At 43.8% G+C, this 26,678-nt stretch overlaps 1 protein-coding gene across 5 annotated transcripts in view; it reads left to right on the top strand.

Annotated features, from left to right (window-relative positions):
• Nucleotides 1-26,678, top strand: part of IGFN1 (immunoglobulin like and fibronectin type III domain containing 1) — a 60,897-nt gene that overhangs the window by 22,422 nt on the left and 11,797 nt on the right. For 4 of the 5 annotated variants that reach the window (XM_066983230.1, XM_066983231.1, XM_066983229.1 and 1 more), the window contains 13 exons: nt 3,637-3,777; nt 8,173-8,241; nt 8,762-8,884; nt 11,240-11,379; nt 11,877-11,976; nt 12,585-12,632; nt 13,547-13,592; nt 14,364-14,538; nt 15,145-15,258; nt 16,217-16,388; nt 17,029-17,301; nt 18,897-23,927; nt 25,856-25,980. In XM_066983230.1, coding sequence (XP_066839331.1) covers nt 8,223-8,241; nt 8,762-8,884; nt 11,240-11,379; nt 11,877-11,976; nt 12,585-12,632; nt 13,547-13,592; nt 14,364-14,538; nt 15,145-15,258; nt 16,217-16,388; nt 17,029-17,301; nt 18,897-23,927; nt 25,856-25,980 — 6,366 coding nt within the window. In that variant the 5' untranslated portion in view covers nt 3,637-3,777; nt 8,173-8,222. The remainder of the gene's footprint in view (nt 1-3,636; nt 3,778-8,172; nt 8,242-8,761; nt 8,885-11,239; nt 11,380-11,876; nt 11,977-12,584; nt 12,633-13,546; nt 13,593-14,363; nt 14,539-15,144; nt 15,259-16,216; nt 16,389-17,028; nt 17,302-18,896; nt 23,928-25,855; nt 25,981-26,678) is intronic. The other variant, XM_066983232.1, reaches the window with a different exon arrangement.

Genomic DNA, 26,678 nt, shown 5'->3' with positions numbered 1-26,678 from the left:
CAAGGCTTTGGGCCCTAAAATAGTCCCTTAAATTTCTTCTGCAGTGTACAGCATGGATGATCTGGTGTTGAGGGGCTGGGTTGGGCATGGACATCTGCTGAGATGGAACCATGAGTTTTTGGGGCACCACATTTATATAAAATCAAATATGAGTCCAGAAGACTCATCTGGGGCAGCCATGTGCATGGTGTGACTGTTGCTCATCCTGATGCAGGGTGTTTTCCTGGTAAAAACAAAATGCTGTTCTGTGATCCATTTGATTCCTAGCGTGATCTGATGGAAAAAATGTCTCTTTACACGTACATGACCAGCGAGACCAGTACTGTCAGATTCACCTGATTGAATATGGTACATAGGGCTGCAGGTAAATGAGAGCCTTTGCTGAATTTAGACTTTTATTCCATTTTCTATGCCCTTGCCCATCCTTAAATGAATGCAACTTTTTTTTTTTTCATATTGTATTTTCAAATATTATGTTTGTGAGAATCTCACTGCTATTATGCCAAAGTGGATGTTGTACCTGACTCTTGAGCTTTGTACATCATGACCCACTGCTTATCTCTGAATATTTCTGCCCAAAGGCCCCACTGACGTCACCCTGACCTTCAGTGCTGTGACTGACCAGATACCCATGCTGCCAAGGATGGCTTGGCCAAGTGGCTCTAATGGGAGATGAGCTTTTGACCTTGGTTTTCTGTTGGCAGACTGGAAAATCTGTTCAGCGTTTTGGACTCTTCAGGTCTTAATTTCTTCTTGCTCTGTCTGGGCCAAGTAGTAGGCACCAATAGTCTCTAGGAAGAGTTGTGCCACTCATCTACCAATTCTGACTGGTGATTTCGTATGTACCAAAGAAGATGGGAATTATAGAAAAAACACAATTCTTCCAATCTTCTCTTTCTAATTAAAATGTACTTTTAAATTCAGCCCTGAAATATCTGTCCTGCAGCTGTTGCCTCTTGACACTTCTTCACTGCCCTTCGTTAGGGGAATGAACTTGCTTCCAGGGAAAAAAGCACCCTCTTTGCATTGAAAGCGGTGACCGCTGCTGAATGTACAGGGCTCCGTTCTGACATTTTGTGGGTTTTCAGTGGTATGTGTTAGCTTATCCACTGGCATGCAGGGGTTAACAGGACTTTTGGGTGGGCGGGTGGAAAACAAGCTGTGAAATGGAAGAAGGTCACCCTCTTGGAGGGGTTTACTCAGTCACAGATGGTTTTAAGTTATCAGTCCCTTATAGGAGAGGTCTCCATCCCTTTCCCCACCCCCCCCCCCCCCCCCAGTAAAACCTATGTGAACCAGGGCTGGAAATAAGACAAAGTCCTATCAAGTCCAGGTCCAGCGCACCAGGCAGAATTGTGGCTCTCCTGGTGCTTGCTGGAACCAGCTGTCTATATAGCTAGGAGTTCCTCAGCCATTCAGGCTGACTCCAAGTGCTAAACGCGATTTGAGACTAAATACCATCGGCAATGCAATTTTCAGTGGGGAGTGTATGTAGGTAAGGGAGCCGCAGTAAGCCTCGCGGCTCTGGATAGCTTACGTCCTCTAGTTGGGCTAACTCTGCTAAGTGGAAGGCTCTTGCAACAGCTGATGAGAACTGAATTCAGGCTTCAGTAGAAACCAATCAATGGGGCGCATCCCATGGCTTACATGAAGCGTTACCGTCTTTAGAGACCTGTGAAGCAGCTGTTTTTATTCAAGGTGCTCACTGATAAGACTACAGTGCCCGAAGAACCGCGTGATACAACTGCTGCCCTACGCCCATGAGACTAACATCCAAGGAATTATTCTTGGGATGATCGTTAGTCAATGAACAGGTCATGGGAAACCCACTAGGACACTGCTAGAAGGTGGTGTCTGCTGCTGTGTGAAAGTGTTTTTTCAGCAGCAGATGAAAGGCATTGTCTTAATTTCTTGGCTTGCTTCTACTTTTTTACTACTGTAAATATAACAACAGATGTAAAATTGAATTGTCTTGGCCCTAAGATCACCTTGAGCAATCAAATTTCCCTATACTGATGTTGTTTTCTTATGATTTGGAAAGGTGTAAATATTGTCACCAGCCATAACTGTCAGGAAGAAAGAAAGAATGAAGAAACTTACTCCAGAATTTCGTTTTCTCATTTCCCTTTTAAACTGTCAATTAAAATGATGTTCCCTAGCCCTGCAAAGAAGCTCTTGACCAGGTTTGAGCAACCCGGTCTTGTGGAAGGTGTCTTGCCCATGGCAGGGGAAGTTGGAATTAGATGCTCTTTAAGGTCCCTTCCAACCCAAAGCATTCTATGGGTCTAGGATTCCATCCCTGAATTGGAACAGTTGACAGATCGTGCTGCCACCACCAGCGTCTCTTCCACTGAAAGATCGCTTCTCTGAGACTAGCGGAAATGGTGCCCTTCATGATCCTTCTGTCCTTGACCTATCTAACTCGAGCCTTAGTTACAGGACCAAGTTTGTACTGTATGTTCCCTTCCCATTAATTACAGATTTTAGAACTTGTAATCTTGTAGGACACCAAAAGAAACCTTGTTCTGGTTCTGCTAGCCATGACAGCATGTGAACCGTGGACATCACGATAAGAATACTTCCTTTGCCAACTACTGGAGCCAGCCCTTCTTCTCAGAGTTGAACGTGGGGATTTAATGTTGTACGGTATGGATTGAATGCAATATATGGTTGACAGTGCAAAGGAAAAAAGATTGTTTGCTCTCAACCAAAAATGAATGAAAGGGGAGTTCCAGACTGAGCAGACCTGGCTGCCTGCGTGCTGTGCATGCAGAAGATAGCTTTCAGTCTCAGACTGGCCATCTCTGTGGATGCAACCAACTAGAGAGAGGTGCCTTTGCTCCCAAGTGGGCTTTCTGGGTATAGGAAGGAAGGTTAACAAGTTGCAAAGGTAAATTGGAAGCAAAAGATTTTGGGGCACAATATGGTGCGTTTCCAGGGAAAACCTGCCAGTGGAAATCAGTAGCCTTGTTGCTGCTCATGGGAACAGGGATCAGTCTGTGACTGTGCTGGAAGCAAAGGCTGCAGCGAGAGGTGTCTCTTTGGGCTATGGCAGTGAAGCTGTTCTGGGAGGAACTATTTCCTTCAGACGTCTCAAGAGTCTCCCAGTCTGTATTCTACTATGAAGACCAAGCCCAGGCTTGGTTTCCCAATGTACAAATGCCAGAATCCACTGTTCTTACTTCTCTGCTAAGGAATTTTGAGCTCTCCTACGGACTTGTGACCTCTGAGAACCCATCTACTGGTGTGTCCTACAAAACTTGGACGTACAGCTTGTCCTTTCCTTGAACAAACCATTGATCCTCACAAATGTTTGTCCCTTGTGGCACAAAGTCTTGACCCAGCTGGCACTTGGAAATGCACCATTGCCGTGACTGATGGTCGCATATGACCAAGTTGGCCAACTGCCTTGCTTGAGGCTTGCTGGGTTCCCATGCTGCAGTGGGAGTGAAGTGGGTGTATAACCAACACAACTGCTCGCAGTGCAGTGTAGACATCCCGGCCAGGCAGCTACTGAACACAGGCTTGCCTTCCAGGAGAGGGGAGAGGTGCGAAGGGGACAAGAATGTATTGTTTCTTCTACCACTTAGTGATATTTAGGGCAGACTAATAAGGGATGTGGCTTCTTCCATACAGATTGCGGATATCTGTGACCAAGAGACCTCTTGAACAGCTTTGAAGAGCTCTGTCATCTGAGTCAACGGACAAAGCGACCGTGGTCCTAGGAGGCGCAGTGTTGAATTAAAGCACTGTCAGCTCAGAAGCTCAACCCGTAAGGTAGTGCGTTTGGTCATGCTGTCACTGAGATTTGTGTGGGGGTGATACAGAGCTGGGGGGATGAGGTGCAACCTTCACTGTCATGGTAGACTGTGTGTTGCTGTGGTCTGTGAATTGCTCATAAGTTTTCTGGGAATGGTGGTGTCCTACAGCGAGCACTGATTTCCCTGATTAGAAGGCAGGTTCTAGGAGACCTGCGGCAAGTTTCCCATGGAGCTAACGTGTGACATGTAGCACAGGTATGCTCTCTTTTCTACCATTTGTTATCTTGGAGGCATTGCTTCTTGTGACAGCAAGTATGGATAAGTTGTTTTTTCTTCTGAACATTTAGTAAAACTTGTATTTGCTCTGCAATACTTGCCGTAAATTCATCGACTGTATGAAAATGTGTGTCTGTTATGAAAGAAATTATGGTATCTGGTGTGTGCATACATAAATTGTAGACAGCATGAGCAATCGCTTACATGCATAATCCCTGAGGCAGAAGAGAAGATCAAGCCAAATATAGATTTTCCGAAGGAATAAGTCACATAAAATCTGATCCTTGGGTATTCCTCCTCGCTCTATACAAGGCCTCCATTCATCACAGGAGTACTTGTGGCATTCCCCCTCTGTGACCTACTCAAAAGTTTTCATGAAGTTGCACTTCTTACAGTTGCTGGCCTTCAGTTTTGCGGCTCTAACAGGAGTATGAGACTTTCCATTAAAAAATCATCTGAGATGGGAAGACTCAAACTCAAAATATCGTTTAATGTTAACAAACAATCAAACAAAGCCTACCCAAAGCTAAAAGAGAAATTTTAGGTGGGAGATTCTTCTGGATCTGCTAGTGTAAAACACAGTTTGGATTTGGGATTGAACACACAATTTGAACATTCACTGTGTTGGAACTGTCCTGATTTTTATGAATTACAAAGAGAAATAGAATGCTGCATCTGTTGCTGATTAATTTATTATAATGATTTAAGTCTTCTACTGTGGTCTGTACTAATGGCTTTGTACCCCACCTGTGCTGTGCTTGCGCCAATAGTAAGTCCCATGCCCCTGAATCCATCACCTGCATATGAATCGCTTGCTTGCTGCCTGTCACTTCTCTACAGGTTTGCCTAATTTTGCTCACCAGGCTTTGCCAGCAGTTATAACTCGTCTGTGTTCTACTGGCTGAACCCCATAAATAACTACTTGTGACACCACTTGTACCACCAAATCCTGTGACTTCCAAATGTTTTCCTTATTCACTTAGCTGATTTATGGCCTATCACTAGTGCCGTCATAGTACAAAAGGGAATGGGCTCTTGCACTGTCTCGTCTGGATAGATTGATGGATACACAGGATGAAAGGCAGACCTCCCATCCCTTCAGGCTGTCTGGTTTATTTTGCCAGTCTAAAAATGTTGTCAGTAGTCAAGTGTTTGCTTCTGTTCTGCATTCACAGCAGTGGAAGCTTTGCCACTGTCTCTAAAGGGGACATCTCTGCCCCTGAAAACCAGATAGATTTCTACATGGGATAAGAAATAGCCAAGTCTTATCTTGGTTATCTGAATGAGGCTAGCGGATGAAGTCCTCTGTTTTTCAGAGGACTGAGAGTGTTGAGCTAATTCCAGCATTAGCCCTGTTATGCTAGGACTGTTGGTGAAGAGCGTTTGATAGAGGAGGGGTTTGCTGCCCTTTGGAAGCATTTGTCTGCCTCTTTTGACTAAATGGCAACATCAGCGATCATCTTAGTGCACAGAACTTTGGTTCAGGCAACTGTGGGTGGAGATATAAATTCTACCATGACAATTTTTGGAAAGTTTTTGCTGTCTTTCATTTCTTTAAAAAACAAACAACAACAACAAAAAAAAAACAACTGTGATTTATTTTTTTCTAGGATTAAACTGAAGTCAAAGTAAAACAAGGTTAATGTAATAAGGGAGTAGAAATTTTAAAAGTAAGCAGGACATATTCTGAAAGTTTTTGTGCCAGCTGATACGGTATTTCCAAAACCACATTTAACATGGGAGACACTAGAAAATATGATGTGGTTGGATTAATTCCGCTGAAGGAATGTTCTCTTGCATATCCTGGCAATGTTATTTTAACTTTGCAGTCAATGTGTGGCATTAGGATGCTTCTGTCTCACTCTCCAGAAGGCAAGAATTCACAGGAGTTTAAGGACTCACAGCAGCTTATCTTTAATCCATGTCAATTTCTGAAATATTTAAGGCCATGTTAACTCAGCAGTTTACACACAGTGCATATTGAGAGGATGCATGTATGATGTCTATTACTATATGTATGAATATCGTCAGTATTTTTATTTTTTCAGCTAGGTTTGAGAGTAGCCATCTCTTTATAGTTTGGAATTACGTTAGCATATGTCCACAGTCGCACCTGAAAACCCCTGATTGACTTGACACATGATGACATAAGAAAAAAATGAATTTCTTAACGGCTTTGGACCTGAGGAGCACGTTCGTGTTTCAGTATAGATGCTTGTCAGAATTGCCTAATGTAGGAGGGAAGAAATCTTGAGAAGCGAAGGGCGAATATAAGCCTAACGTAAAGAGAGCTTAGGGGAATACTGTTGCAAGCTAATGACAAGTAGTCACGTTTGTGTAGAGTTAGACATTTCAGCTCCTGGAGTGGTGACATGTTTAGGAAGATGCAAGACTGTGAAAGGCAGTAGGGGATTATAGTGTTTGCTATTAATACAGTTCAGTACCTTGGAGGACAAATGAATACCATCAGGAGATAGTGATTAAGAGTCTCTGAAGAGCTCTGCCACTTGCTGTGCAGTGCCTTGCCTGGTGCAACCTGGAATCGTCTTTTGATCATTTCAGTTTTGCATTTTTCCTTCCCACGAGCTGTTCATTCCCTTCATTTGCAATTTTTAAAACACCACAAATAGATTTTTACAGTAGAAGGTATAAGATAATGCCAAAATATCAGTGTTCCAGCTAGTGTGTGTGGATATGTAAAACTAGTGGATAGTAACACCCACACCAGACTGGGGTGGTGTTAGAGGGGACTTGACCATCCTTCACACAGTCCCACGTATCGTTTCCTGTTTCTATCATTTTACGGGCATTTCCACTAAATTTAGTGAGGCTAACAGAATGATTTTCCAAGTAATCAGTAGTGATCCTGTAGTTGTTTGAGATTTGTATGGTGTGTAGAGCCCTAAAATGAGATATATGTTAAAAACAGTAGAGCCAGTGCTTTGTTGTGGAGAGATGTCTATGTTCTTATTTGCAACTACCGATGAATTGAAAAATGAAATTTATCCTCTTGGTTCAGAATTTGACTCAAAGACACCGAGTTACACTGTCTTTGGCCTGTCTGTGGGACATAGAGCACAAATGATTTTTTTGGTAGCTTAGTTGTTTTTTACCCTCAGCTGAAACCAGGTTTCACACGGATAACACAGCTCTGAGCCAGATGTATAATAGGGAAATGCCGGGGTCCTACCCAGCGTTTTCATCAGGTGTAGTGTGGCAATACATGGTTGCATGAACGTCAGTTGATACAGGAAACAGAAAGAAGATCAAAGGTGTGCTGTCAAAGTCCCTCTTCCTTTTAAAACTGGTAAGGGTTGCAGTCACAACACAGCCTGACTGTGTTGAGCAAAGGAGTGCAGACGGGTAAGCAGAGACATAGCATTAATCCCACATGGGAATCTAATCTAATTGCTCTTTCAGAGCTGCAGTAACTCTATAGTTTCTGATCATCTCTCATATGACAAGAAATCTGCCTTCACAATTTGCTTGCAAGATAGTGATGTGTTACATTATTTGCTGTCTACTTTATAAATACAGGGAAAGAGACGCCTTTGACAGAGGGTCACATGAGTGATCTATAACAATAACTAGTTAATGCCAAGTTCACACTTCACCATTTCCTTCTAGAGTAAGTACTAGTTTATAGTGTGCTCTCAGGTCTGTTGCTAATTTAGACGAGCTTACTTAGATCAGGACGTGCTTCTGCTTCGTGCCCCAGTTTAGACATCCATCTCTGTGGCTTTCTTCTCAGCAACTGCTCTTGCCATCCATCAGAACTCACCGCGTGAGTGCCATGTGGTGTAATATTTGCTTGAAACATGAGAGGAGGTCTTTGGAGGAAAGCCAGATGACATGTAAATGGATGATGTGTCAGAGGGATGCTGTTAGATGCGTTTGTTTTCAGCTTAGCCCCACTAGCCATTTTCCTACCTGGTTTGCATCATGCTTATGGTTCAAAACTGTCATGATGTGATTTGGAAAGGGGTGGCAGAGCTATGTTGGCTGTCAGGCATTTCTCAACTGGGATGCTGGGATGTAGCAAGCGAGGAAGGGCAAACTGCATCATAAAGGTGAGCAGCGTTAAGGTCTTTCATCTCCTTTGTGAACTGTAAATAATGTTTTGTCTTCTTCACAGGAGAGCCTGTAGCCTATTTGTGCTGACCACAAGCAGCTGAGCACAGCATCATGACAAGCCATCCGGCAGGTGAGAGAACAGCCACAGCTGTGGAACCTATCTGGACTAACCCTGAGAATAAGCCCAACTTGCTTTTGGTGTTGTTTGGCAACTAGGTGTCTGTCTCTCACCACCACCAGGAGAGACACCAGAAACTGGCCCATCAGGTTCCGCTGACCTTTGCAGTAGGGTTTTCCTCATGGCAGACTTTGAATTTTTATTTGGAATAATGACTGACGTAAAAGCATTCTCTGTCCAAAACACTGCTAGGCATGTAAGCTATTGTGGCCCTGGACTGCTATCTTGATTGCAGATTTTCCCATTTCAGCCATAGCTGTGCAATAAGTCAACACAAAATCACAGACCTTAATGCTCCAGCCTGTGGATACATTCCCAGCCTGAAGTAGAAGAACGGATGGTTCCTTTCTTGTCCAAGTGGAGCAGAGCAGAAACCCTCCCTGTTCTACAGGGAGGTGATGCAGATTGCGTGACCATTTCTAAAACACAAACGCATTATCTTAATTGAATGTATTTTTCCTTGCCTTTCTAGTGAAATCCTACAAGAAATCTTCTGTCCCAGGAGTAAATATTGCCCAATTTGTGGATAAGATTCCAGAAGGATGCAGTACACCTGACTTTGAGCGGAAACCTGTCACTCTAACATTGCAGGAAGGTGAGATTCTTAAAAAAAAAAAAGTTAGTCACAGACCCACAGGCTTGATTCCGTGTCTCCCCTATGTCAATTTTCCAGATTAAATCAAGCTAGTTTCTAAAGAGATTTGACTAGACCACAAAAAGTATTGTGTGGCCAAAGTCTATGTACTACTTAGGAAAGTTCCATTAGTACTGCTGGAGCTCTCCTGAGTTTTAACTATTGTATGTGCAATCAAAATATGGCTCCTAATGTATACAACAAATCCTGTGAATTATTGCAGGAAGATCTCAAGATAAGCATTTTGTAGCAAAAGGTTAAACACCTTGAAAAATGTTCATTGGAACAGGTTGCCCAGGGAAGTGGTGGAGTCACTGTCCCTGGAGGTCTTTAAGGAGAGGGTAGATGTGGTACTTAGGGATGTGGTTCAGTGGGCAATATTGGTGGTAGGTGGTGGATGGTCGGACTAGATGATCTTAGAGGTCTTTTTCAACCTTAATGATTCTATGGTTTTTATTTTCCTGTTTAACTAACTGGATTCATGAATGTTCAGCACAAGATTAGCTGCCTTTTAAAGTAAGAGGAACCGCTGGTGCTATTTAGGCTGTAGTTCTCCATCAAGAAGCAATGCAAATTGTGCATAGAGGAGGCAAATAATGAGCCAAGGCGCAAAATCAATGGGAAGCTTTCCGGTAATCTTTCTACCCTTACAGCGAGTATCTTTTTGGAGTGGATAGCCTGCGTAGTTCGTGTAGCACCTCCTTCCTCACGAGCCTGAACAATTTCTAGCACCCTGGATTTCAGTGTTGTCACACCCATGTGTCGATATCCGTGGGCCATTGAAATTTTAAGAAGGAGCACAGTGGCCTCTAGTGGTGCATCGCACCTCCACCACCTGCCTTTCGCCTGCGAGTTTCAGGCATGAACCGAATCAGTGGTCGGTCATACTTTCTATGTTATTTCATTCAATGTAGGTTCTGCATGGTCCATATACAAAATATTAGGGCATTAAGGTCATCCATTGCATAAAGAGAATTCAGTGTCTATGCAGATGCACTCTGAGTTTCTTTTTATTTTATTTTATTTTATTTTTTATTTTATTGTTGCATCATTTCATTCAGTGAATGGATTAGCTGGTACTCCAAGCTGTTACAATTTGACAAAAGTATAATCAATTGGATTCAGACTTTAATAATAGTTCTGGTACTGCAATCTTGGAAAAACTGTGAAGAAAGATTCTTTTCGTAAGAATCTGTTGGCTGCATGGCCAACAGAGCTTGATGCATCATATTTTTTTTTTTTGCTGGTGACTGCAGAAGGGTGTGGGAAATATTGCAAGACTTTCTGGGGAGACATTTTAACATTGTTGGTCATCTGAAGACCAAAACTATTACAAAGGAAAGATAATAATCATTTCCTCCCCGAGCAACATCCACTCATCTCCTTTTCTGTTCCAGTGTGACACCCCCACTTACCTACACATGAGTCACTTCTCTGATTAGTTGTTTTATGTCTCCTAAGACTTTGAAGCTGTTGGAGATTTCAGTGGTCAGCTGCAGTATACTCAGGTTATTAGAGGAGAGATGGAGAGACCTCACAGGTGAACCCCATTCTCTTCTCCCTTCCTTGTCTCTTCAGATAGCAGAGCCTGTGTGTTTGGAGTGCAAGGGAATTAGTCCCTTAGTTCAAGTCTAGGCTGTGGCACTTTTCCCTATGTCAATAATGACAGGGTTTGTCTATATTCAATCGTAAAAGGTCTTTAAATGGGGTGTTAGCCTGCCAGCCGAGACTGCTAACACCCTCTAATTATTTCTGTAATCAACAGAGCTATAGCAAGTTCAGCTTAGATGTGCTACTGGCACAATTTTGGTCCATACCAACTTATACACACTACCTATATGATAGCCATTCTCCTCAAGCATGTAAGCATGTATTCCCTACTACTTCTTACTATTAAGAGAGTTGAAAATCAGACCAAGATAGCAAAAAAAAAAAGAGGAAAAAAAAAAAAGAGGAAAAAAAAGCTTTCTCTATCCACATGGATGTGCAATAAAAATGCAGGGAGAGTCCATATTTGTCACTGGTGAATTTTAAAGTTAGTTTTTAAATCTCTTTGAAAACTGGTGAGTTAGACAAGGTTATTAGGTTATTGCAGGTATCTTGCATTAAATGTTCAAATTCCTCCAAATTAAATTGGTAATTTAGGCATTCTTCACAGAGAGAACCAAAAGAATTATTTTTAAAGAATGTTTCTGTCCAAAACAGCAGAGGTGGCTCACTCTGAGGATCACTTTATTGATAACACAAGGAGCCTGACATGAGAATCCTTATGCTCAAGCTTGTCTTCAATAACTAATTTCTTGCCTCTTTCAAAAGGTAAAAATGCCATTTTCAGAGCAGTGGTCAAAGGTGTTCCAACCCCTGAGGTGAAATGGAGGCGTGCAAAAGGAGAAATGGATGATCCTGGCAAATATGAAATATTCTTCAATAAAGTTATAAATGAATACGTTCTGAAGGTAAAGATCAAATACTGTGGACAGGACACACAAAGCAGGGAGCACAATGAAAAGGGGAAGCCTGCAGTGGGCTATCGGGGTGGAAACATCAGCATCTAGCAAAAGTGGTTAGGTAATCAACTACTAGAAAAGCCTAAAACACAGCTCAGGACTGAATTGCATCACTCCACCTATATAATGATGATCAAGATGAAACAGGAAGAGAAGCTGAATGTCAAAATAGATGCAGATCACAAATACTAGAGATGATGACATTGTGAGAATTTATTCTCTTAAAATGTGCCAAAAGAGCAAAATGGTCTAAATATTTCACAAATAAAAGAAGATATAGATATCATCAGGTCTGAAATGGCACAAAAGTCAAATGAGCCATTTTTGGAGTCATTCTGAGAACAGAAGAAAGATCTGAAATTTCACCAAGTAGCTGTTTTATTAGAAGTTGAATAAGTGAACCACAGTACATGGCTGCAAGCTCTTACTATGTTCTTCTTTTTAAGATAAATAAACTCACTGTAGACGACACTGATGTGTACCGTTGCTTTGCTGTAAATGAATATGGGGAAGCTACATGCTCTGCTGGCCTCAGGATCATACAGGGTAAGACTGACTAGTTCTGTAGTTCAAATATCCTGTGGTCCCATGTAATTGGCTTCACTGTCCCTTGGGGGTGGGTGCCCAGAGCATTGTCTAAGTATCCTTGGTGTGAAGGGCTATTTTCTACCTCATTGAGGACTGGAGGTCTTCTGCAACTTCCCCCACTTAGGTGACTCCATGACAATACGAGCTTTAAGGCAACACAGAAGAAGATGGATATTGTTATCGATGCACCAGACCATGCCAAGAAGCTCTGGATTTAGTGTTAAATTGGCTTGATCCTTTTTTTTTTATCATGTTGGACAAGTTGGTCAATCTTCTTTTTGTACCATTACTTAAACTGTAAGCTTCAACTGTAAGGGCAGAAACAATCTCGTCCACTGCACAGAGTATCCAATAAGCACAGAAGCAATTGCAATAGAAATGTTGCACTATAGGTGGGGATGACTAGGAATCAGTGTCAAGCTAACAACGAAATCCAGACTAGAATTTCCTCTTGCACTGATGACAGATGCATAGATTTTATGGTTCATAGGCTTACTGATGTTAGTCTATGTTATCTTGTTCATCTTATGAATTGCTTTTCATTTGTTTCTCTTCTAAACTCTCAGTTGGCTTTAAGAGGAAAGCACAATATGTTCCTGCTCAGTCTGCTGATGGTGAGTTTTATATATATATATATATATATATATATATACTTTTTTTTTTTGCATTCCAAATACTTATCTATCTAGTACATTTTTTGCTTATTCTTCTTCATTGCTCTGTGAAAGAAAAACAGGAGGTGGGGAGGAGCAAACACGAAATGAAACAGTTACATAATTAGCATGCTATCAGAGAAAGTGCTAAAGGCCTTTGAGGAAGGAATAGGAAAACATTACCAGGACCTACCTGCCTCCCTAGCTTTATCAGGGGAAAGAATTGTTTAATCTTGTATAGACCTTACAGCAGAAACAAAGGAAATATTAAGTCATTTAGTCTCCATTCTGAGGAAATAAACAGTAGCATAATTCTTTAGGAGGTTCTCTGTCTTTTATGGCCTTGAAACTTACCCAAACTTGTTAAATAAATAAAATAAAATAAAGTAAGAGAAGGTTAATGTATCTCTAGTGTTCTGTCTGCACTTTCTGCTTGCTGTTTACTTTTGGGTAAAGTGACATTTTTAAACATGGCTTTGAGCTATTACAAATAATGATTCTAGGTATGTGCTAGAAAAGGATTTTTGGCTGTCAAATTCATCAAACATGTTAACGTGGCTGGAAAATTGTGGGTCTCTAGAGTGTCCTCTCTAGAAAGAGAGGAAAGCTCCGTAGAAAGCAGTGACCTTTAATGACACTAAAAGAACATGAGTTTGGCAGATGAACCTGTAAGCTTTCCAGCAGTTTTTTAGTAAAGTATAAAAACATCACCAGAGGTAAACACAGAATAGTGGAATGGTCTCCTGTTGGGGGCTGTTTAGCATTATCTTCTTTTGGGGACCATATCTTAGAGTGTTGGGCGTCTGATTTTTTGTTGTCGTTGTTTTAATCCCTCCCTCTCTGTTGTGTGTCGTCATCCCGCCCCCTCGTAACAGAATTGAAGAAGAAGCTTCAGGACCTCAGGAAGCTGCTGAGGAAGCGGTAAGCCTCCGTATAATGAAGGCCATTTTTACACTTCCCAGAGGTTTCTTGATATGGTAACTTCATAGACCTTCATGCCAATATGTTGTTTCCAAAGTTGCTGTGAGACAGCATATGGACAGACATATCAGAACAGTTTGCTACTATCTGTGAGACTGAGATGAACACGAGGTACCAACCTTGCCTTGAAGTGTATGTTCCTTTGCACTAGAAGATTTTGACTTTAAAAGGTCTGTTTCTCCACTTCCCCATTTTAAGCTCACAAGTAACTTCATGGCTGAGTGGCAAATCTTCATGTAATGGTCTCTCTGGGCAATCAGGGACTGAGCCCTGGTTCCCATGCCATCTGCAGTCTGCCATGTGCCCATTGCTGAGCTCCCTTTACTTCCCAAGCAGGAAACCTCAAACACTGCCTAATGGGAATGATCTCTGGCCTATGTAAACTCCTGAACTGTGCCGAGAAATAATTTGGGAAAGTACAGGTTGGCCTGGGCCAAACTGTGCCAGCGGCTCTGATAAGTAATTGTCCAGACTGCTAAATTTACAGTGCTCTATATGTCCCAGGGCAAGACTATTCCCTGACACCGTTTCATTTGGTAGTCTAGATACAGAAAGCCTGTGCCAGAAGAGTCTTATCCTTTCTTGTCTATATGTACAGGAGCAAGTGAACTACAGAAATGATGGAGAGTAAACTGAAAGAGGATTAAGTATAGAAAAAAGACATCTTACTGTCTTTCAAAAATTCTTGATTTTTTTCCCCCTGTTTCCAAGGGCCCCAGTACCAAAACAAAAAACATTGGATAAAGAAGCAATCTTTCAACTGTTACTACACGCAGATAGAAGAGATTATGAGAAAATCTGTATTAAGTATGGAATTTCTGACTTCCGTGGCATGCTGAGAAAGCTTCAGGAGATGAGAAGGGATGCAGAGAGTGAACAAGGAGAGGTAGGATAAACTGAAAACAATGAATGCACTGATTTTTAACAAGGTGCCAAGCCCTACAGTTCCTCAGTAGCTTCTGAAAATGGGCTAAACCTTCCTAAATTGCATTGCAGATGAAAATGTTATTATATGACAGGCAACGGTTTGTGACAGTGTTTTAAAGTCCTACTTCTATATTGATGCAGATGAAAAAGCTACCTACTTTTTTGGAGTTGACTTCATAAATTTTAGGGGATAGTGAACTTAGGATAATCCTTTTATTGAACCACATAGCTAAATTCTGTATTCAGTTGTCTGTGATAAGAATTCCAACACTGAATTGGAGAGTTATATGCCTGAGAGTCAAAATTGCCCGTCGCATACAGAGTATGTAGAAACCTGGACAGGTAGAGATTGTTTAGCGTATGAATGACCAGGGCACAGCATGTACAACACAATTTGCCCACCAGAAGAACCTCTGGACATTTACAGGTGCTTCTTCTATACACAAAGTTAGAAGTAGCTCTTTTCTCTGCAGATAGAAGGTAGATTTCACATTTGTTCAACAACTTAAGAACTTCTGTCTTGGCAGCCATATCATTTACCAAGTTCTTGTATCTTTCTTTGCAGTTAATTCACAGTATCAGAAATATGCAACATATCAAGGTCAACAAGGATGGAACTGCTACATTTGTCCTAGAGATGGACCTGAAAAATAGTAACAGCAAAATTTATCTGCTTAAGGTAAGGCTTAAGATGAGTCGCCCAGGTCGTAAATCACTGCAGTTGTCTGCATTAAATGCTTGATCCATTGGGCAGCATCTGAGAGCAAATAAGAATCTTAAAGTAGTCTGTCTATCACAGAATCATTGACTGATTAGGGAAAAGCATTGGTGTGGGGGTCCAGGTGATCTTTGGTGGTGAATATCACTTGGGATTTATAGATCCAAGTACAGTGGAAACATTTCTGTCAGTTACGGACATCCTTTTTGCTTCAAATAAGTGAGCTCTTCAGATAAGAGTAAATTCTAGCAATGTCTTTCAGGCTGCAGAAATTCTGCAGTCTCATACCAGAAAGACAGACTGATTTAATTCATTTGAGTGTTATATTCCATTCTAATTCACTTCTTTGATAAAAGATATCAAGGAAGTAAAACATCCCATCCATTTATGTAGTTGTGTTGCTGTGATCCTCATGTGATCAGGGTTGTGGATGTTCCACTGGAAGATACATTTCAGTAAAACTGCAGTTAGTAGCTTTAATGTACGTAAAAATTGAATCATTAAAGAGGTCAGGCTAACTAAGAACTTGTGAATTGAATGCATAACATGAGACCTATACAACCACAACATGGAGAAGGTAACCTAAATGTATCACAGACTGGAGAGTTGTGAACTTGCCTGCTTATCTATCTTTGAAGTTGCTGAAATCTTTGAAGTTACAGTGACTGTGTTAGTTAAGCTTCAACAACTTACTTGCGCTTATTACCACTTTGCCTAGTTTGAGAGTCAGATGCTGTATTCTGTGCAGGACTTACTGCACATGGTATTGCTTGTGTGCTGTTTACTTTAAATAGCAATAGAGTGTAGACTTCTCTCTTGCCACTCATTGATATCAATAGCAAAAATTTGGCCTGATTTATTTGAAATGCCTTGTGCTAGTTGTGTGTTGTCTTTAAGAGTATGTTGTTTCTCTTCCTAGGATGGTGAGAGGCTCAGATATGGAACAGGGGATGAATACAGAAAGCACTACCTGAGGCGGATTGGAAAAAGGTATAATTTCATTGTCAACGATGTGCAGCCAGAAGATGCAGGCTTATATCAAGTCAGAGTGGAAGATGTACCTGTTTTCTCAACTGAACTGGATGCTGAATGTAAGGATTTCAGTTAGATGTATCTGATCTGCAGCTGTATCAAGAAATTATTTTTGCTGGAAAGTTTCATGTAGGAGCATATGCAAAGCTCAGCAGTCAAAGCTGATGACAACAGAAGACTTTTTTGTGTTGCTTAATAATGGTTTGCTCCTTATGACACAGGTGAAAAACATCTGGAAGGTGATTATGTGGTATGGATGTTGCATTTGTTGTCCAAAGGACTAGGTTCAAGTACCCTTTGGACTTCTGGATGGTAGTTGACAAATTCCTTAACTTACCTTATGCTGTAGTTTATTTTTGTAAGCTTAACATAACAACGGTCAACCTCAATACTAGTATCAGGATGCTGAAATACATTAATGACTACAAATTACCAGCACATCACAGTGATGGATAGTATAAATGCTTATACTAAGATAATAAAGACAAAAATCTACCTCTCTATACTGTAGAAGTAGGCACAGGAGCATGTCTCAGTCTTTTTTTTTTTTTGTCTGCCTAAAGTAGTGTTCACAGGCATGGCAAGTTCCTGTCTTTCTTCCTTCAGCTGCAGCAAGTTTTCTTCTGAGACGACAGAAATAACTATTTCTTTTCTGTAGCCTTTGATTTGTGTTTTTTCTTTTTTTTTTTTCCATTCCAGCCATTCCTGTGAGATTTCAGCAGCCACTCAGTGATGTGCGTTGTCCCGAGAAGGGAAATGCTGTCTTTGAGTGTACCCTACGCAGTCCTTGCTATGATGCTGTGTGGCTACATAAAACCCACCCCCTTGAGGCAAGTGAGAAGCACCAGATCTCCATGACCCCTGACGGTATGACCCATCAGCTTGTTATCAAGGATGTTGTGGCCTCTGACAATGGCATGTACACACTCGACACTGGACTCTGTTCCTCAAATGCCTATCTTCTTGTAGAGTGTAAGTGACACTATATTTTTCACACAGTGTTGGCCTGAAGCATGTAAACAAAATAATAATCCTCTCACTGTCTTATTGCTCACTGAGAAACAAATTGTGGAGCCTCTAGTTCCTAAATTGTATCTGTAGAAATGAAGGTCTGTTTAGACCTTCTTTTCTCTTCAGATGAGACAGTTTATTTATTTTTTAGTTATGACAAACTCTATTGGTTTATTTCCTCTCCAGTTACTATGAAGTAGTATGTTCTCCATCAGTTACCTAAAAATACTCCATACCCTAGCATGTGTTTCTAATGAGGATGCAACATACATACAATCAAGGAAATTTAGAGGGCATCTTGCTAGATGGTATTTTCTTTCCAAAGTAGGGGTTAAACAGGTTAGAAGAAGCTCAGAAGAAGATGGGAAATATACCTTCCAGTGAAAGCAGATTCAGGCTGGGTATGAGGAAAAGGTTTGTCACCTGAGGGTGGTCAGGCACTGGAACAGGCTCCCTAGGAACGTGGTCACAGCACCAAGCCTGACAGAGTTTAAGAAGACGTGATTTTCTGTTCTATTCTGTTCTATTCTGTTCTATTCTGTTCTATTCTGTTCTATTCTGTTCTATTCTGTTCTATTCTGTTCTATTCTGTTCTATTCTGTTCTATTCTGTTCTATTCTGTTCTTCTCAATGTGGTCCTCTGGGGATCCAGAAGTGGGGCTTGATGATCCTTGTGGGTCCCTTCCAACTTGGATATTCTATGATTCAGTCTTCACTATGATTCAGATTAATAGTTAGCTGGCTTTTATTTTTTGATTCTCAAGTGTAGTTGTTTCGGTTTCTTTTGAGTTCCTGCTGCAGCAAAAGCTGATGTACTTCATAAAGACCTTTTTTGGTAACCCTTCAGAAACAGGGCAGGTTGCTGAGTATGACATAAAAAGCAACTGCCTGTTGACTTCATTGAGCTGTCAATGCTCTACAGGAATTATATCTAGGGTGAAAATAAACACAGTCCATGACCCACTTTTTGTCTCAGAAAAGTCTGAATTATGGGTTTAATACAAAGCTGTTCACAGAACCGGAATCTTTAGTCTTCAGTTTGGAGATCTCTCAAGTGCCAGGATGCCAAATGTGCAAGCTGCCACAATAGCCATGAGATTCTAATTGAAGGGTGGGAACTGATGACCAGTCTGGGTGGGGGATATTCTGCAACTCCTTCAGGGCTAGAGGTAGAAGGCAAAAGGAACCAAAGAGTCCCAGATACCACTTAAGTCCCTCTAAATTGGATCTATCATACTGGGTTTGCCCTGATCTCCCATTTCTTCTTTTTTTTTCTTCTTAATTTTTTTGTTGTTTGTTAACAAGCATGTTTCAGCTAAAAATAATTGTTGTCTTAACTAAGAAATGTAAAGTTATGTCTTAGTATAGCAATGAAAAAAAAGGTTTTTAATTGAATTTAAGTTCATTTAAATGTGTTATGTGTCTGTGTCTTAGAAAGAAATGATAACTTGCTAATGAATTTTCTTTGTTGACACAGTACATGACGTTGATTGTTGTTTTTTCTCTCTTTTGCTGTATTTTTTTTCCTTCAATCAAACAATGCATCTTCAATACAGATCCCAAAGGAAAAAAGGGACAGGATGAAGGAGGTGAAAAAGAGAAATCTGACTGGCGGAAAGAAACATTGACAGATAAAGACGGGGCTAAGAAACCTAAATGCAGAGAACATCTTAGTGATAAAGATCATCTTACGGATGCTGGCATGGAAAAAGATGACTGGTACAGAAATGGCCAAGAAGGCAGTCAAGGCTACTCTACTGATGCTGATGAAGGATATATATTTCTGGGAAAAGAGGGGCTACGCAAAACGTACAGAGATGGAACAATGGGGCCCGGGCAGTTTTCTGGAGCAGAGGGAGATGGAGAATCAATGACAGATGATGACAGTAACATTGGACTAAAAATTTTAGGAGGGAAGAAAGGTTTAAGGCTTGTACACAGCCAGGATTCTATGACAGGTAGAGCAAATACTGATGATAGAGCAGGAGGAGCAGATGAATGGTGTTCTGTGGATGGCAGAGATGAGGGTATGTTGGATGCAGTTGATGTTGACATGGCTGATGCAGAAGGTATGGATTCTTGGCATGACAAAAATGATAAAGTAGGTGATAATAGTTCTAGAGCTGGCTTTGGTGGTATCAAGAGATTAGGTGCTACTGATGGAAGTTCTGTGTTAGGTGGACTTGATCCTGATTCAACCAGAGTGGGAGACAAGCATTCCCTGTATGGTAAGGATGATATGCTAGGTAGGACTAGATCTGGTAAGAATGCTGCAGGTACTGAGACTGCAGGAGGAATGAGATCCCCCTATAGCAAGGATGGTCTGCCTACTGTGGCTGGTGTGAATGGAGTCGGTATAAAAAGAGAAGGAGAAACAGGGGCTCTGTATGGCAAGGATGGCTTAACAGTTGATGCTGGTGGTCATGTAGGTCAGGCAGGAAGATCTGGCTTGCTGTATGGCCCAGGTGGTCTCCCAGCTGGAGATGGGGCTAGAACTGGTGCAGGTGGCAGTTCTGCAGGAGAAATGGGGGTACTCTATGGTCCAGATGGTCTACCAGTTGGGGCAGATGTTAATGACGCTACTGCAGGTAAAATGGGAGGGTTCTACGGTAAACATGGACAATCAGGTGAAGCTGGGGCTGGAGCTGGAAATTGGGTTAGAGCTGATGGAGCCGGAAGACAAATGGGATCACCCTATCAAAAGGACAGTCTCCCAGCTGGAGCTGGGGCTGGTATTGGTGGTGCTGGTGCAGGTGGTTTTGGAGGTGTTGGGTCTCCCTATGGAAAGGATGGTCTCCCAGCTGGAGCTGGTGTTGGTGGGGCTGGTGTAGGTGGTCTGGGAGGTGTTGGGTCTCCCTATGGAAAGGATGGTCTCCCCGCTGGGTCTGGTGTTGGTGGTGCTGGTGTAGGTGGTCTGGGAGGTGTTGGATCTCCCTATGGAAAGGATGGTCTCCCAGCTGGAGCTGGCGCTGGCGTTGGCGTTGGTGGTGCTGGTGTAGGTGGTTTTGGAGGTGTTGGCTCTCCGTATGGAAAAGATGGCCTTCCAATGGGAATGGGAACGGGGGCTGGTATTGGTGGTACAGGTGTAGATGGCTTTGGTGGTGTAGGATCTCCCTATGGAAAGGATGGTCTCCCAGCTGGGGCTGGTGTTGGTGCAGCTGGTGCAGGAGGAATTGGCTCTCCTTATGGAAAAGATGGCCTTCTAGTGGGAATGGGACCTGGTGCCAGTGGTACAAGTGTGGATGGCTTTGGTGGTGTAGGGTCTCCCTATGGAAAGGATGGTCTCCCAGCTGGGGTTGGTATAGGTGGTGCAGGAGGAATTGGCTCTCCCTATGGAAAAGATGGCCTTCCAGTGGGAATGGGAACTGGGGCTGGTATTGGTGGGGCTGGTGTAGGTGGTCTTGGTGGTGCTGGATCTCCCTATGGAAAGGATGGTCTCCCAGCTGGGGCTGGTGTTGATGGTTCAGGTTTAGCTGGTGCAGGGGGAGTTGGTTCTCCCTATGGAAAGGATGGTCTTCCAGCTGGGGCTGGTGTTGGTGGTGCTGGTGCAGGTGGTTTTGGAGGTGCTGGATCTCCCTATGGAAAGGATGGTCTCCCAGCTGGAGCTGGGACTGTCGCTGGTGGTGCTGGTGTAGGTGGTTTTGGAGGTGTTGGATCTCCCTATGGAAAGGATGGCCTTCCAGTGCGAATGGGACCTGGGGCTGGTGGTGCTGGTGCAGGTGGTGCAGAAGGTGATGGTTCTCCCTATGGAAAGGATGGTCTCCCAGCTGGAGCTGGGGCTGGTGGTGCTGGTGTAGGTGGTTTTGGAGGTGTTGGATCTCCCTATGGAAAGGATGGTCTTCCAGCTGGGGCTGGTGTTGGTGGGGCTGGTGTAGGAGGTTTGGGAGGTGTTGTTTCTCCTTATGGAAAGGATGGTCTCCAAGCTGGAGTGGGTGGTGCAGGTGCAGGTGGTGCAGGGGGAGTTGGTTCTCCCTATGGAAAGGATGGACTTCCAGCTGGGGCTGGTGTTGGTGGTGCTGGTGCAGGTGGTTTTGGAGGTGTTGGATCTCCCTATGGAAAGGATGGTCTCCCAGCTGGAGCTGGGGCTGGTATTGGTGGTGCTGGTGTAGGTGGTCTGGGAGGTGTTGGATCTCCCTATGGAAAGGATGGTCTCCCAGCTGGAGCTGGGGCTGGTATTGGTGGTGCTGGTGTAGGTGGTCTGGGAGGTGTTGGATCTCCCTATGGAAAGGATGGCCTTCCAGTGGGAATGGGACCTGGGGCTGGTGGTGCTGGTGCAGGTGGTGCAGAAGGTAATGGTTCTCCCTATGGAAAGGATGGTCTCCCAGCTGGAGCTGGGGCTGGTGTTGGTGGTGCTGGTGTAGGTGTTTTTGGAGGTGTTGGGTCTCCCTATGGAAAGGATGGTCTCCCAGCTGGGGCTGGTGTTGGTGGTGCTGGTGCAGGTGGTTTGGGAGGTGTTGGGTCTCCCTATGGAAAGGATGGTCTCCCAGCTGGGGCTGGTGTTGGTGGGGCTGGTGTAGGTGGTCTGGGAGGTGTTGGGTCTCCCTATGGAAAGGATGGTCTTCCAGCTGGGGCTGGTGTTGGTGGGGCTGGTGTAGGAGGTTTGGGAGGTGTTGGTTCTCCTTATGGAAAGGATGGTCTCCCAGCCGGAGTGGGTGGTGCTGGTGCAGGTGGTGCAGCAGGTATTGGTTCTCCCTATGGAAAGGATGGTCTCCCTGCTGGGGCTGGTGTTGGTGGTGCTGGTGTAGGTGGTCTGGGAGGTATTGGGTCTCCCTATGGAAAGGATGGTCTCCCAGCTGGAGCTGGCGCTGGCGTTGGCATTGGTGGTGTAGGTGGTTTTGGAGGTGTTGGGTCTCCCTATGGAAAGGATGGTCTCCCTGCTGGAGCTGGGGCTGGTATTGGTGGTGCTGGTGCAGGTGGTCTGGGAGGTGTTGGATCTCCCTATGGAAAGGATGGTCTCCCAGCTGGAGCTGGGGCTGGTGTTGGTGGTGCTGGTGTAGGTGGTTTTGGAGGTGTTGGATCTCCCTATGGAAAAGATGGCCTTCCAGTGGGAATGGGACCTGGGGCTGGTGGTGCTGGTGCAGGTGGTCTGGGAGGTGTTGGGTCTCCCTATGGAAAGGATGGTCTCCCAGCTGGAGCTGGGGCTGGTATTGGTGGTGCTGGTGCAGGTGGTCTGGGAGGTGTTGGGTCTCCCTATGGAAAGGATGGTCTCCCAGCTGGAGCTGGGGCTGGTATTGGTGGGGCTGGTGCAGGTGGTCTGGGAGGTGTTGGGTCTCCCTATGGAAAGGATGGTCTCCCAGCTGGAGCTGGGGCTGGTATTGGTGGTGCTGGTGTGGGTGGTTTTGGAGGTGTTGGTTCTCCCTATGGAAAGGATGGTCTCCCAGCTGGAGCTGGTGTTGGTGGGGCTGGTGTAGGTGGTCTGGGAGGTGTTGGGTCTCCCTATGGAAAGGATGGTCTCCCAGATGGAGCTGGGGCTGGTGTTGGTGGTGCTGGTGCAGGTGGTTTTGGAGGTGCTGGATCTCCCTATGGAAAGGATGGTCTCCCAGCTGGAGCTGGTGTTGGTGGTTCAGGTTTGGCTGGTGCAGGGGGAGTTGGTTCTCCTTATGGTAAGGATGGTTTCCCGGCTGGGGCTGGTGTTGGCGGTGCTGGTGTAGCTGGCTTGGGAGGTGTTGGGTCTCCATATGGAAAAGGTGGCCTTCCAGTGGGTATGGGAACTGGGGCTGGTGTTGGTGGTGCTGGTGCAGGTGGTTTTGGTGGTGTAGGGTCTCCCTATGGAAAGGATGGTCTCCCAGCTGGGGCTGGTGGTAGTATAACTAGTGCAAGGGGGGCTGGATCTTCCTATGGAAGAGATGGTCTATCAAGTGGTGCTGCGGCAGGAGTAGCTCATTTTCCTTTTGGAGGTGAAGAAGTAATGGGTTCACATCACGGTCGGGATGCTGGGCTTAGCAGTGTTCAAGGATATGGAGGTGGAGCAGGAGGAGCTGGCTTATCTTCAGAGGGCAGGGGTGTTGGTGGCTCTGCCATACAAGGTGCTGGGTCTGCATATGGAAAGGATGGGGGTTCAGCTGGAGGCAGGGCTGGAGGGGGTGGTGTTGGCAGGTTGGGAGGTGATGGAAAGGAGTTACATTCAGCCTGGGGTACAGAAGGTATGGCAGGAGCTGTTGGAATGGGTGGCAAATATGGGCTTGATTCACGTGTCGGCAAATCTGCACGAGATGAAGCTGGAAAGGGAACTGCCGGTGATTTCAGAGGGCCAGGCCACAAAGGCTCATCCCATGACGAAGAATCAGATCAAAGGGATGGTAGGGGTGAGGACAGGGATTTAGGACAGTTAGGCTCCCGTTATGGCAAAGATTCTGCTGTTGGAGGGGCAGGGGACAAATCTCCTAACAGATTGGGTGACGGGAGGAAGCCCGGTGTTTTCAGTCAAGGTTCACCAGGTTATGATCAGACATCAAACCTTTATGGTGGACCCTCCTCAATAAACCAGAGAAAACAGCTACCCAGCCTTGATATTAAAACAAATGATTTCTTGAAGAATGCGGAAAGTACAGAAAGAAGAGGACATTTTCGCCTAGATGATCTGAGAGGTATGTGTTTAACTGATTACTTCTGTATTGCTGATCCTTGCATTTTGATACTAACAAGAGCAAGTGCTGGATTCTGCACGTGGGTTGGAGCAACCTGGGTTTTACATACAGACTGGGGGACGACAGGCTGGAGAGCAGCCCCGCAGAGAGGGATCTGGGGGTTCTGGTCGGCAGCAAGTTGAACGTGACCCAGCAGTATGTCCTGGCAGCCAGAAGGGCCAACCGTGTCCTGGGGTGCATCAGGCACAGCAATGCCAGCCGGTCGAGAGAAGGGACTGTCCTGCTCTGCTCTGTGCTGGCACAGCCTCACCTCGAGTACTGCATGCAGTTTTGGGTGCCACAATATCAGAACTTAAAACTACTACAGAGTGCCCAAAGGAGGGCTACAAAGATGGTGAAGGGCCTGAGGGGAAGACGTGCGAGGAGCGGCTGAGGTGCCTTGGTTTGTTCGGCCCAGAGCAGAGCAGGCCGAGGGGAGGCCTCATGGCGGCCTGCAGCTCCCTCACGAGGGGAGCGGGGGGCAGGCGCTGAGCTCTGCTCTCTGGGGACAGCGACAGGACCCGAGGGGACGGCGTGGAGCTGGGACAGGGGAGGGTCAGGCTGGGGGTTAGGGAGGGGTTCTGCACCCAGAGGTGGTCGGGCACTGGGACAGGCTCCCCAGGGACATGGACACGTCACCGAGCCTGCTGGAGTGCAAGAAGCATTTGGTAAATGCTCTTGGACAGAGGGTTTGATTTTGCTAATTGTGAACTGACTACAGAATAATGTCTATAGAGCTGACTTGTTTGGGTACTGGTCTAACTGTACAGTTTTCAATGCAGCATACGTGGATAGATATTATAACTGTGGTATGATATCTAAATCATCTAAAACAGGTATCATTCGTTCATTCAAATAAATTACTCAAATCCAAATGGAAGAGACTTGAGTTCACAAACATTATTTCCCATATAGTTTTAAAGAATATGGCTTTGTTTCTTTGACATTGTTCGAATTTAAAACATACTATTTCTCTTTTTCATTCATATATCTTTTGCAAAGATTTGATTTCTGTGAGCTCTGGGAACTACTCTATACCCAATTAGGCTGCGTGTGTACATAATGTAATACAATCTAAAGAATTCATTTTCTCTTCTAACATGAGAGATAACGAGTTACATATAGTGAAAGAATAATGTGTATGCAGCCATTTAAATCTTATCAGTGGCTGCACTAGCAAGATAGCAATGTCAAAAACTGTAAAAATGAGAAATTTTATATATGTGATGAAAAGGGAGTACTTGCCTTGTGGACCTGCTGACCGAGATAGAATTTATCAAGGCCACCATAACATAAATACAAATCAGTAAGTAAAACCTGCAAAACTGGGAGTCGATTAGGAAAGAGTGAATAGAACTGGGATTTTTGTTAGAGAGGAGATGAGGATGTTAACACGAATGAACTGGGGAAGGGAAAGATGAATGCAGGGGGTGTCTGGAGCTGTTCTGGAGGACTGTTTCGGCAGCCCTGTAGCTGGTCAATGCAGAGGAAAAGAACAGTTAAGAAGGACATTGTACGTATTCTGGAGGAGCCTTTTTTTTCCCCACTGGCTGTAGAGGAAGACAAGACAATTAGCATAAACTTAAAATAGCAAATATGTAGATGGATAATGTGATTTGTGATTAATGCATTTTTGATTAGGTTGATGTAGGGACTATACTGCATGCAGGCCAGCTGGCATGTCCCTTCAATGCCATGAATTTATGCTAGCTGGCCCACGGTGTCGTGGTTTAAAAAAAAAAAAAAAAAAAAAGCCCATCATGATACAGTATATGTATTTTTAAAAGCTCTCTTCTCCTCACATGCATGCGTATTTTTGTGTACATTACTCTCTGTCAGTGTAAGACAGAATTATCATCCTTTCAACATTTTCTTTTCTGGACATTTAGCACCACGCTGCCATGTCAACAAGCAGTTAATTGATGTCCGAGTCCAGAAAGGGGAACCAGCTGAGCTGTCTTGCGCTGTCAATAAAGAAGATGTGACAGCAACCTGGTTTAAAGATGGATTAAAGGTCGGTGTCCTGTAGCTGCTTTTTTCTTTGGCTAACAGTGCTCTGCTCTCTGGCTCTACCCCTTATTGAGTATCATGTTGAGGTGTCTTTCCCTCTGCCAGTCTTACTATGGTCTCAGCATGGCCCTAGAAGACTTCTGCAGGAGCTTGTTTAAGCTAAAATTCCTGTTAGAAACTGACTGAGATTTCTTTGCCTTCCTGCTGCAAGATACGTCCATTCTTGCTGACAACAGGAGGCTTTGTGTTTTCCATTCTTTTGCATGGGTGAAGATGACATGGGTCTTTTAGTTGAAATGGAATCCTTTTTCTTTTCTTTGGTGCATGAGAAAAATATGCAAAATAATATATACATAAATAAAAAGGATCTTCAGATGATCTATAGGCAGGTATAACACCAAAAGTACTCTTTCAAATTAGTGCTTAAAATCAAGCATAGATATCACATTCCATATCCCAAAAGATCATAAAAGACTAGTTCGTTCAAACTGTGGGATCCATAAGATACTGTAGGATTCCCAAGATGTCATCCTTGAGCCTGGGCTAAAGTGTCAGCATTAAGAATAGAAAGTGAAGGTTTGGAGATAATGTTTGAGATCAGAGGTCAAATTAGAATTACCATTTATTTTAATGGTCTTTGATTCAAGTCTTTGTGGGGAATATGGTGGTGAAGTAGTTACCAGATAAGTAATCCCAGAATGT

The sequence above is a fragment of the Anser cygnoides genome, chromosome 25 (genome assembly GCF_040182565.1).
Source record: "Anser cygnoides isolate HZ-2024a breed goose chromosome 25, Taihu_goose_T2T_genome, whole genome shotgun sequence".
NCBI lineage: Eukaryota > Metazoa > Chordata > Aves > Anseriformes > Anatidae > Anser > Anser cygnoides.
The sequence above is the reverse complement of the archived record's forward strand: the minus strand, read 5'-3'. Positions and strand labels throughout refer to the sequence as shown.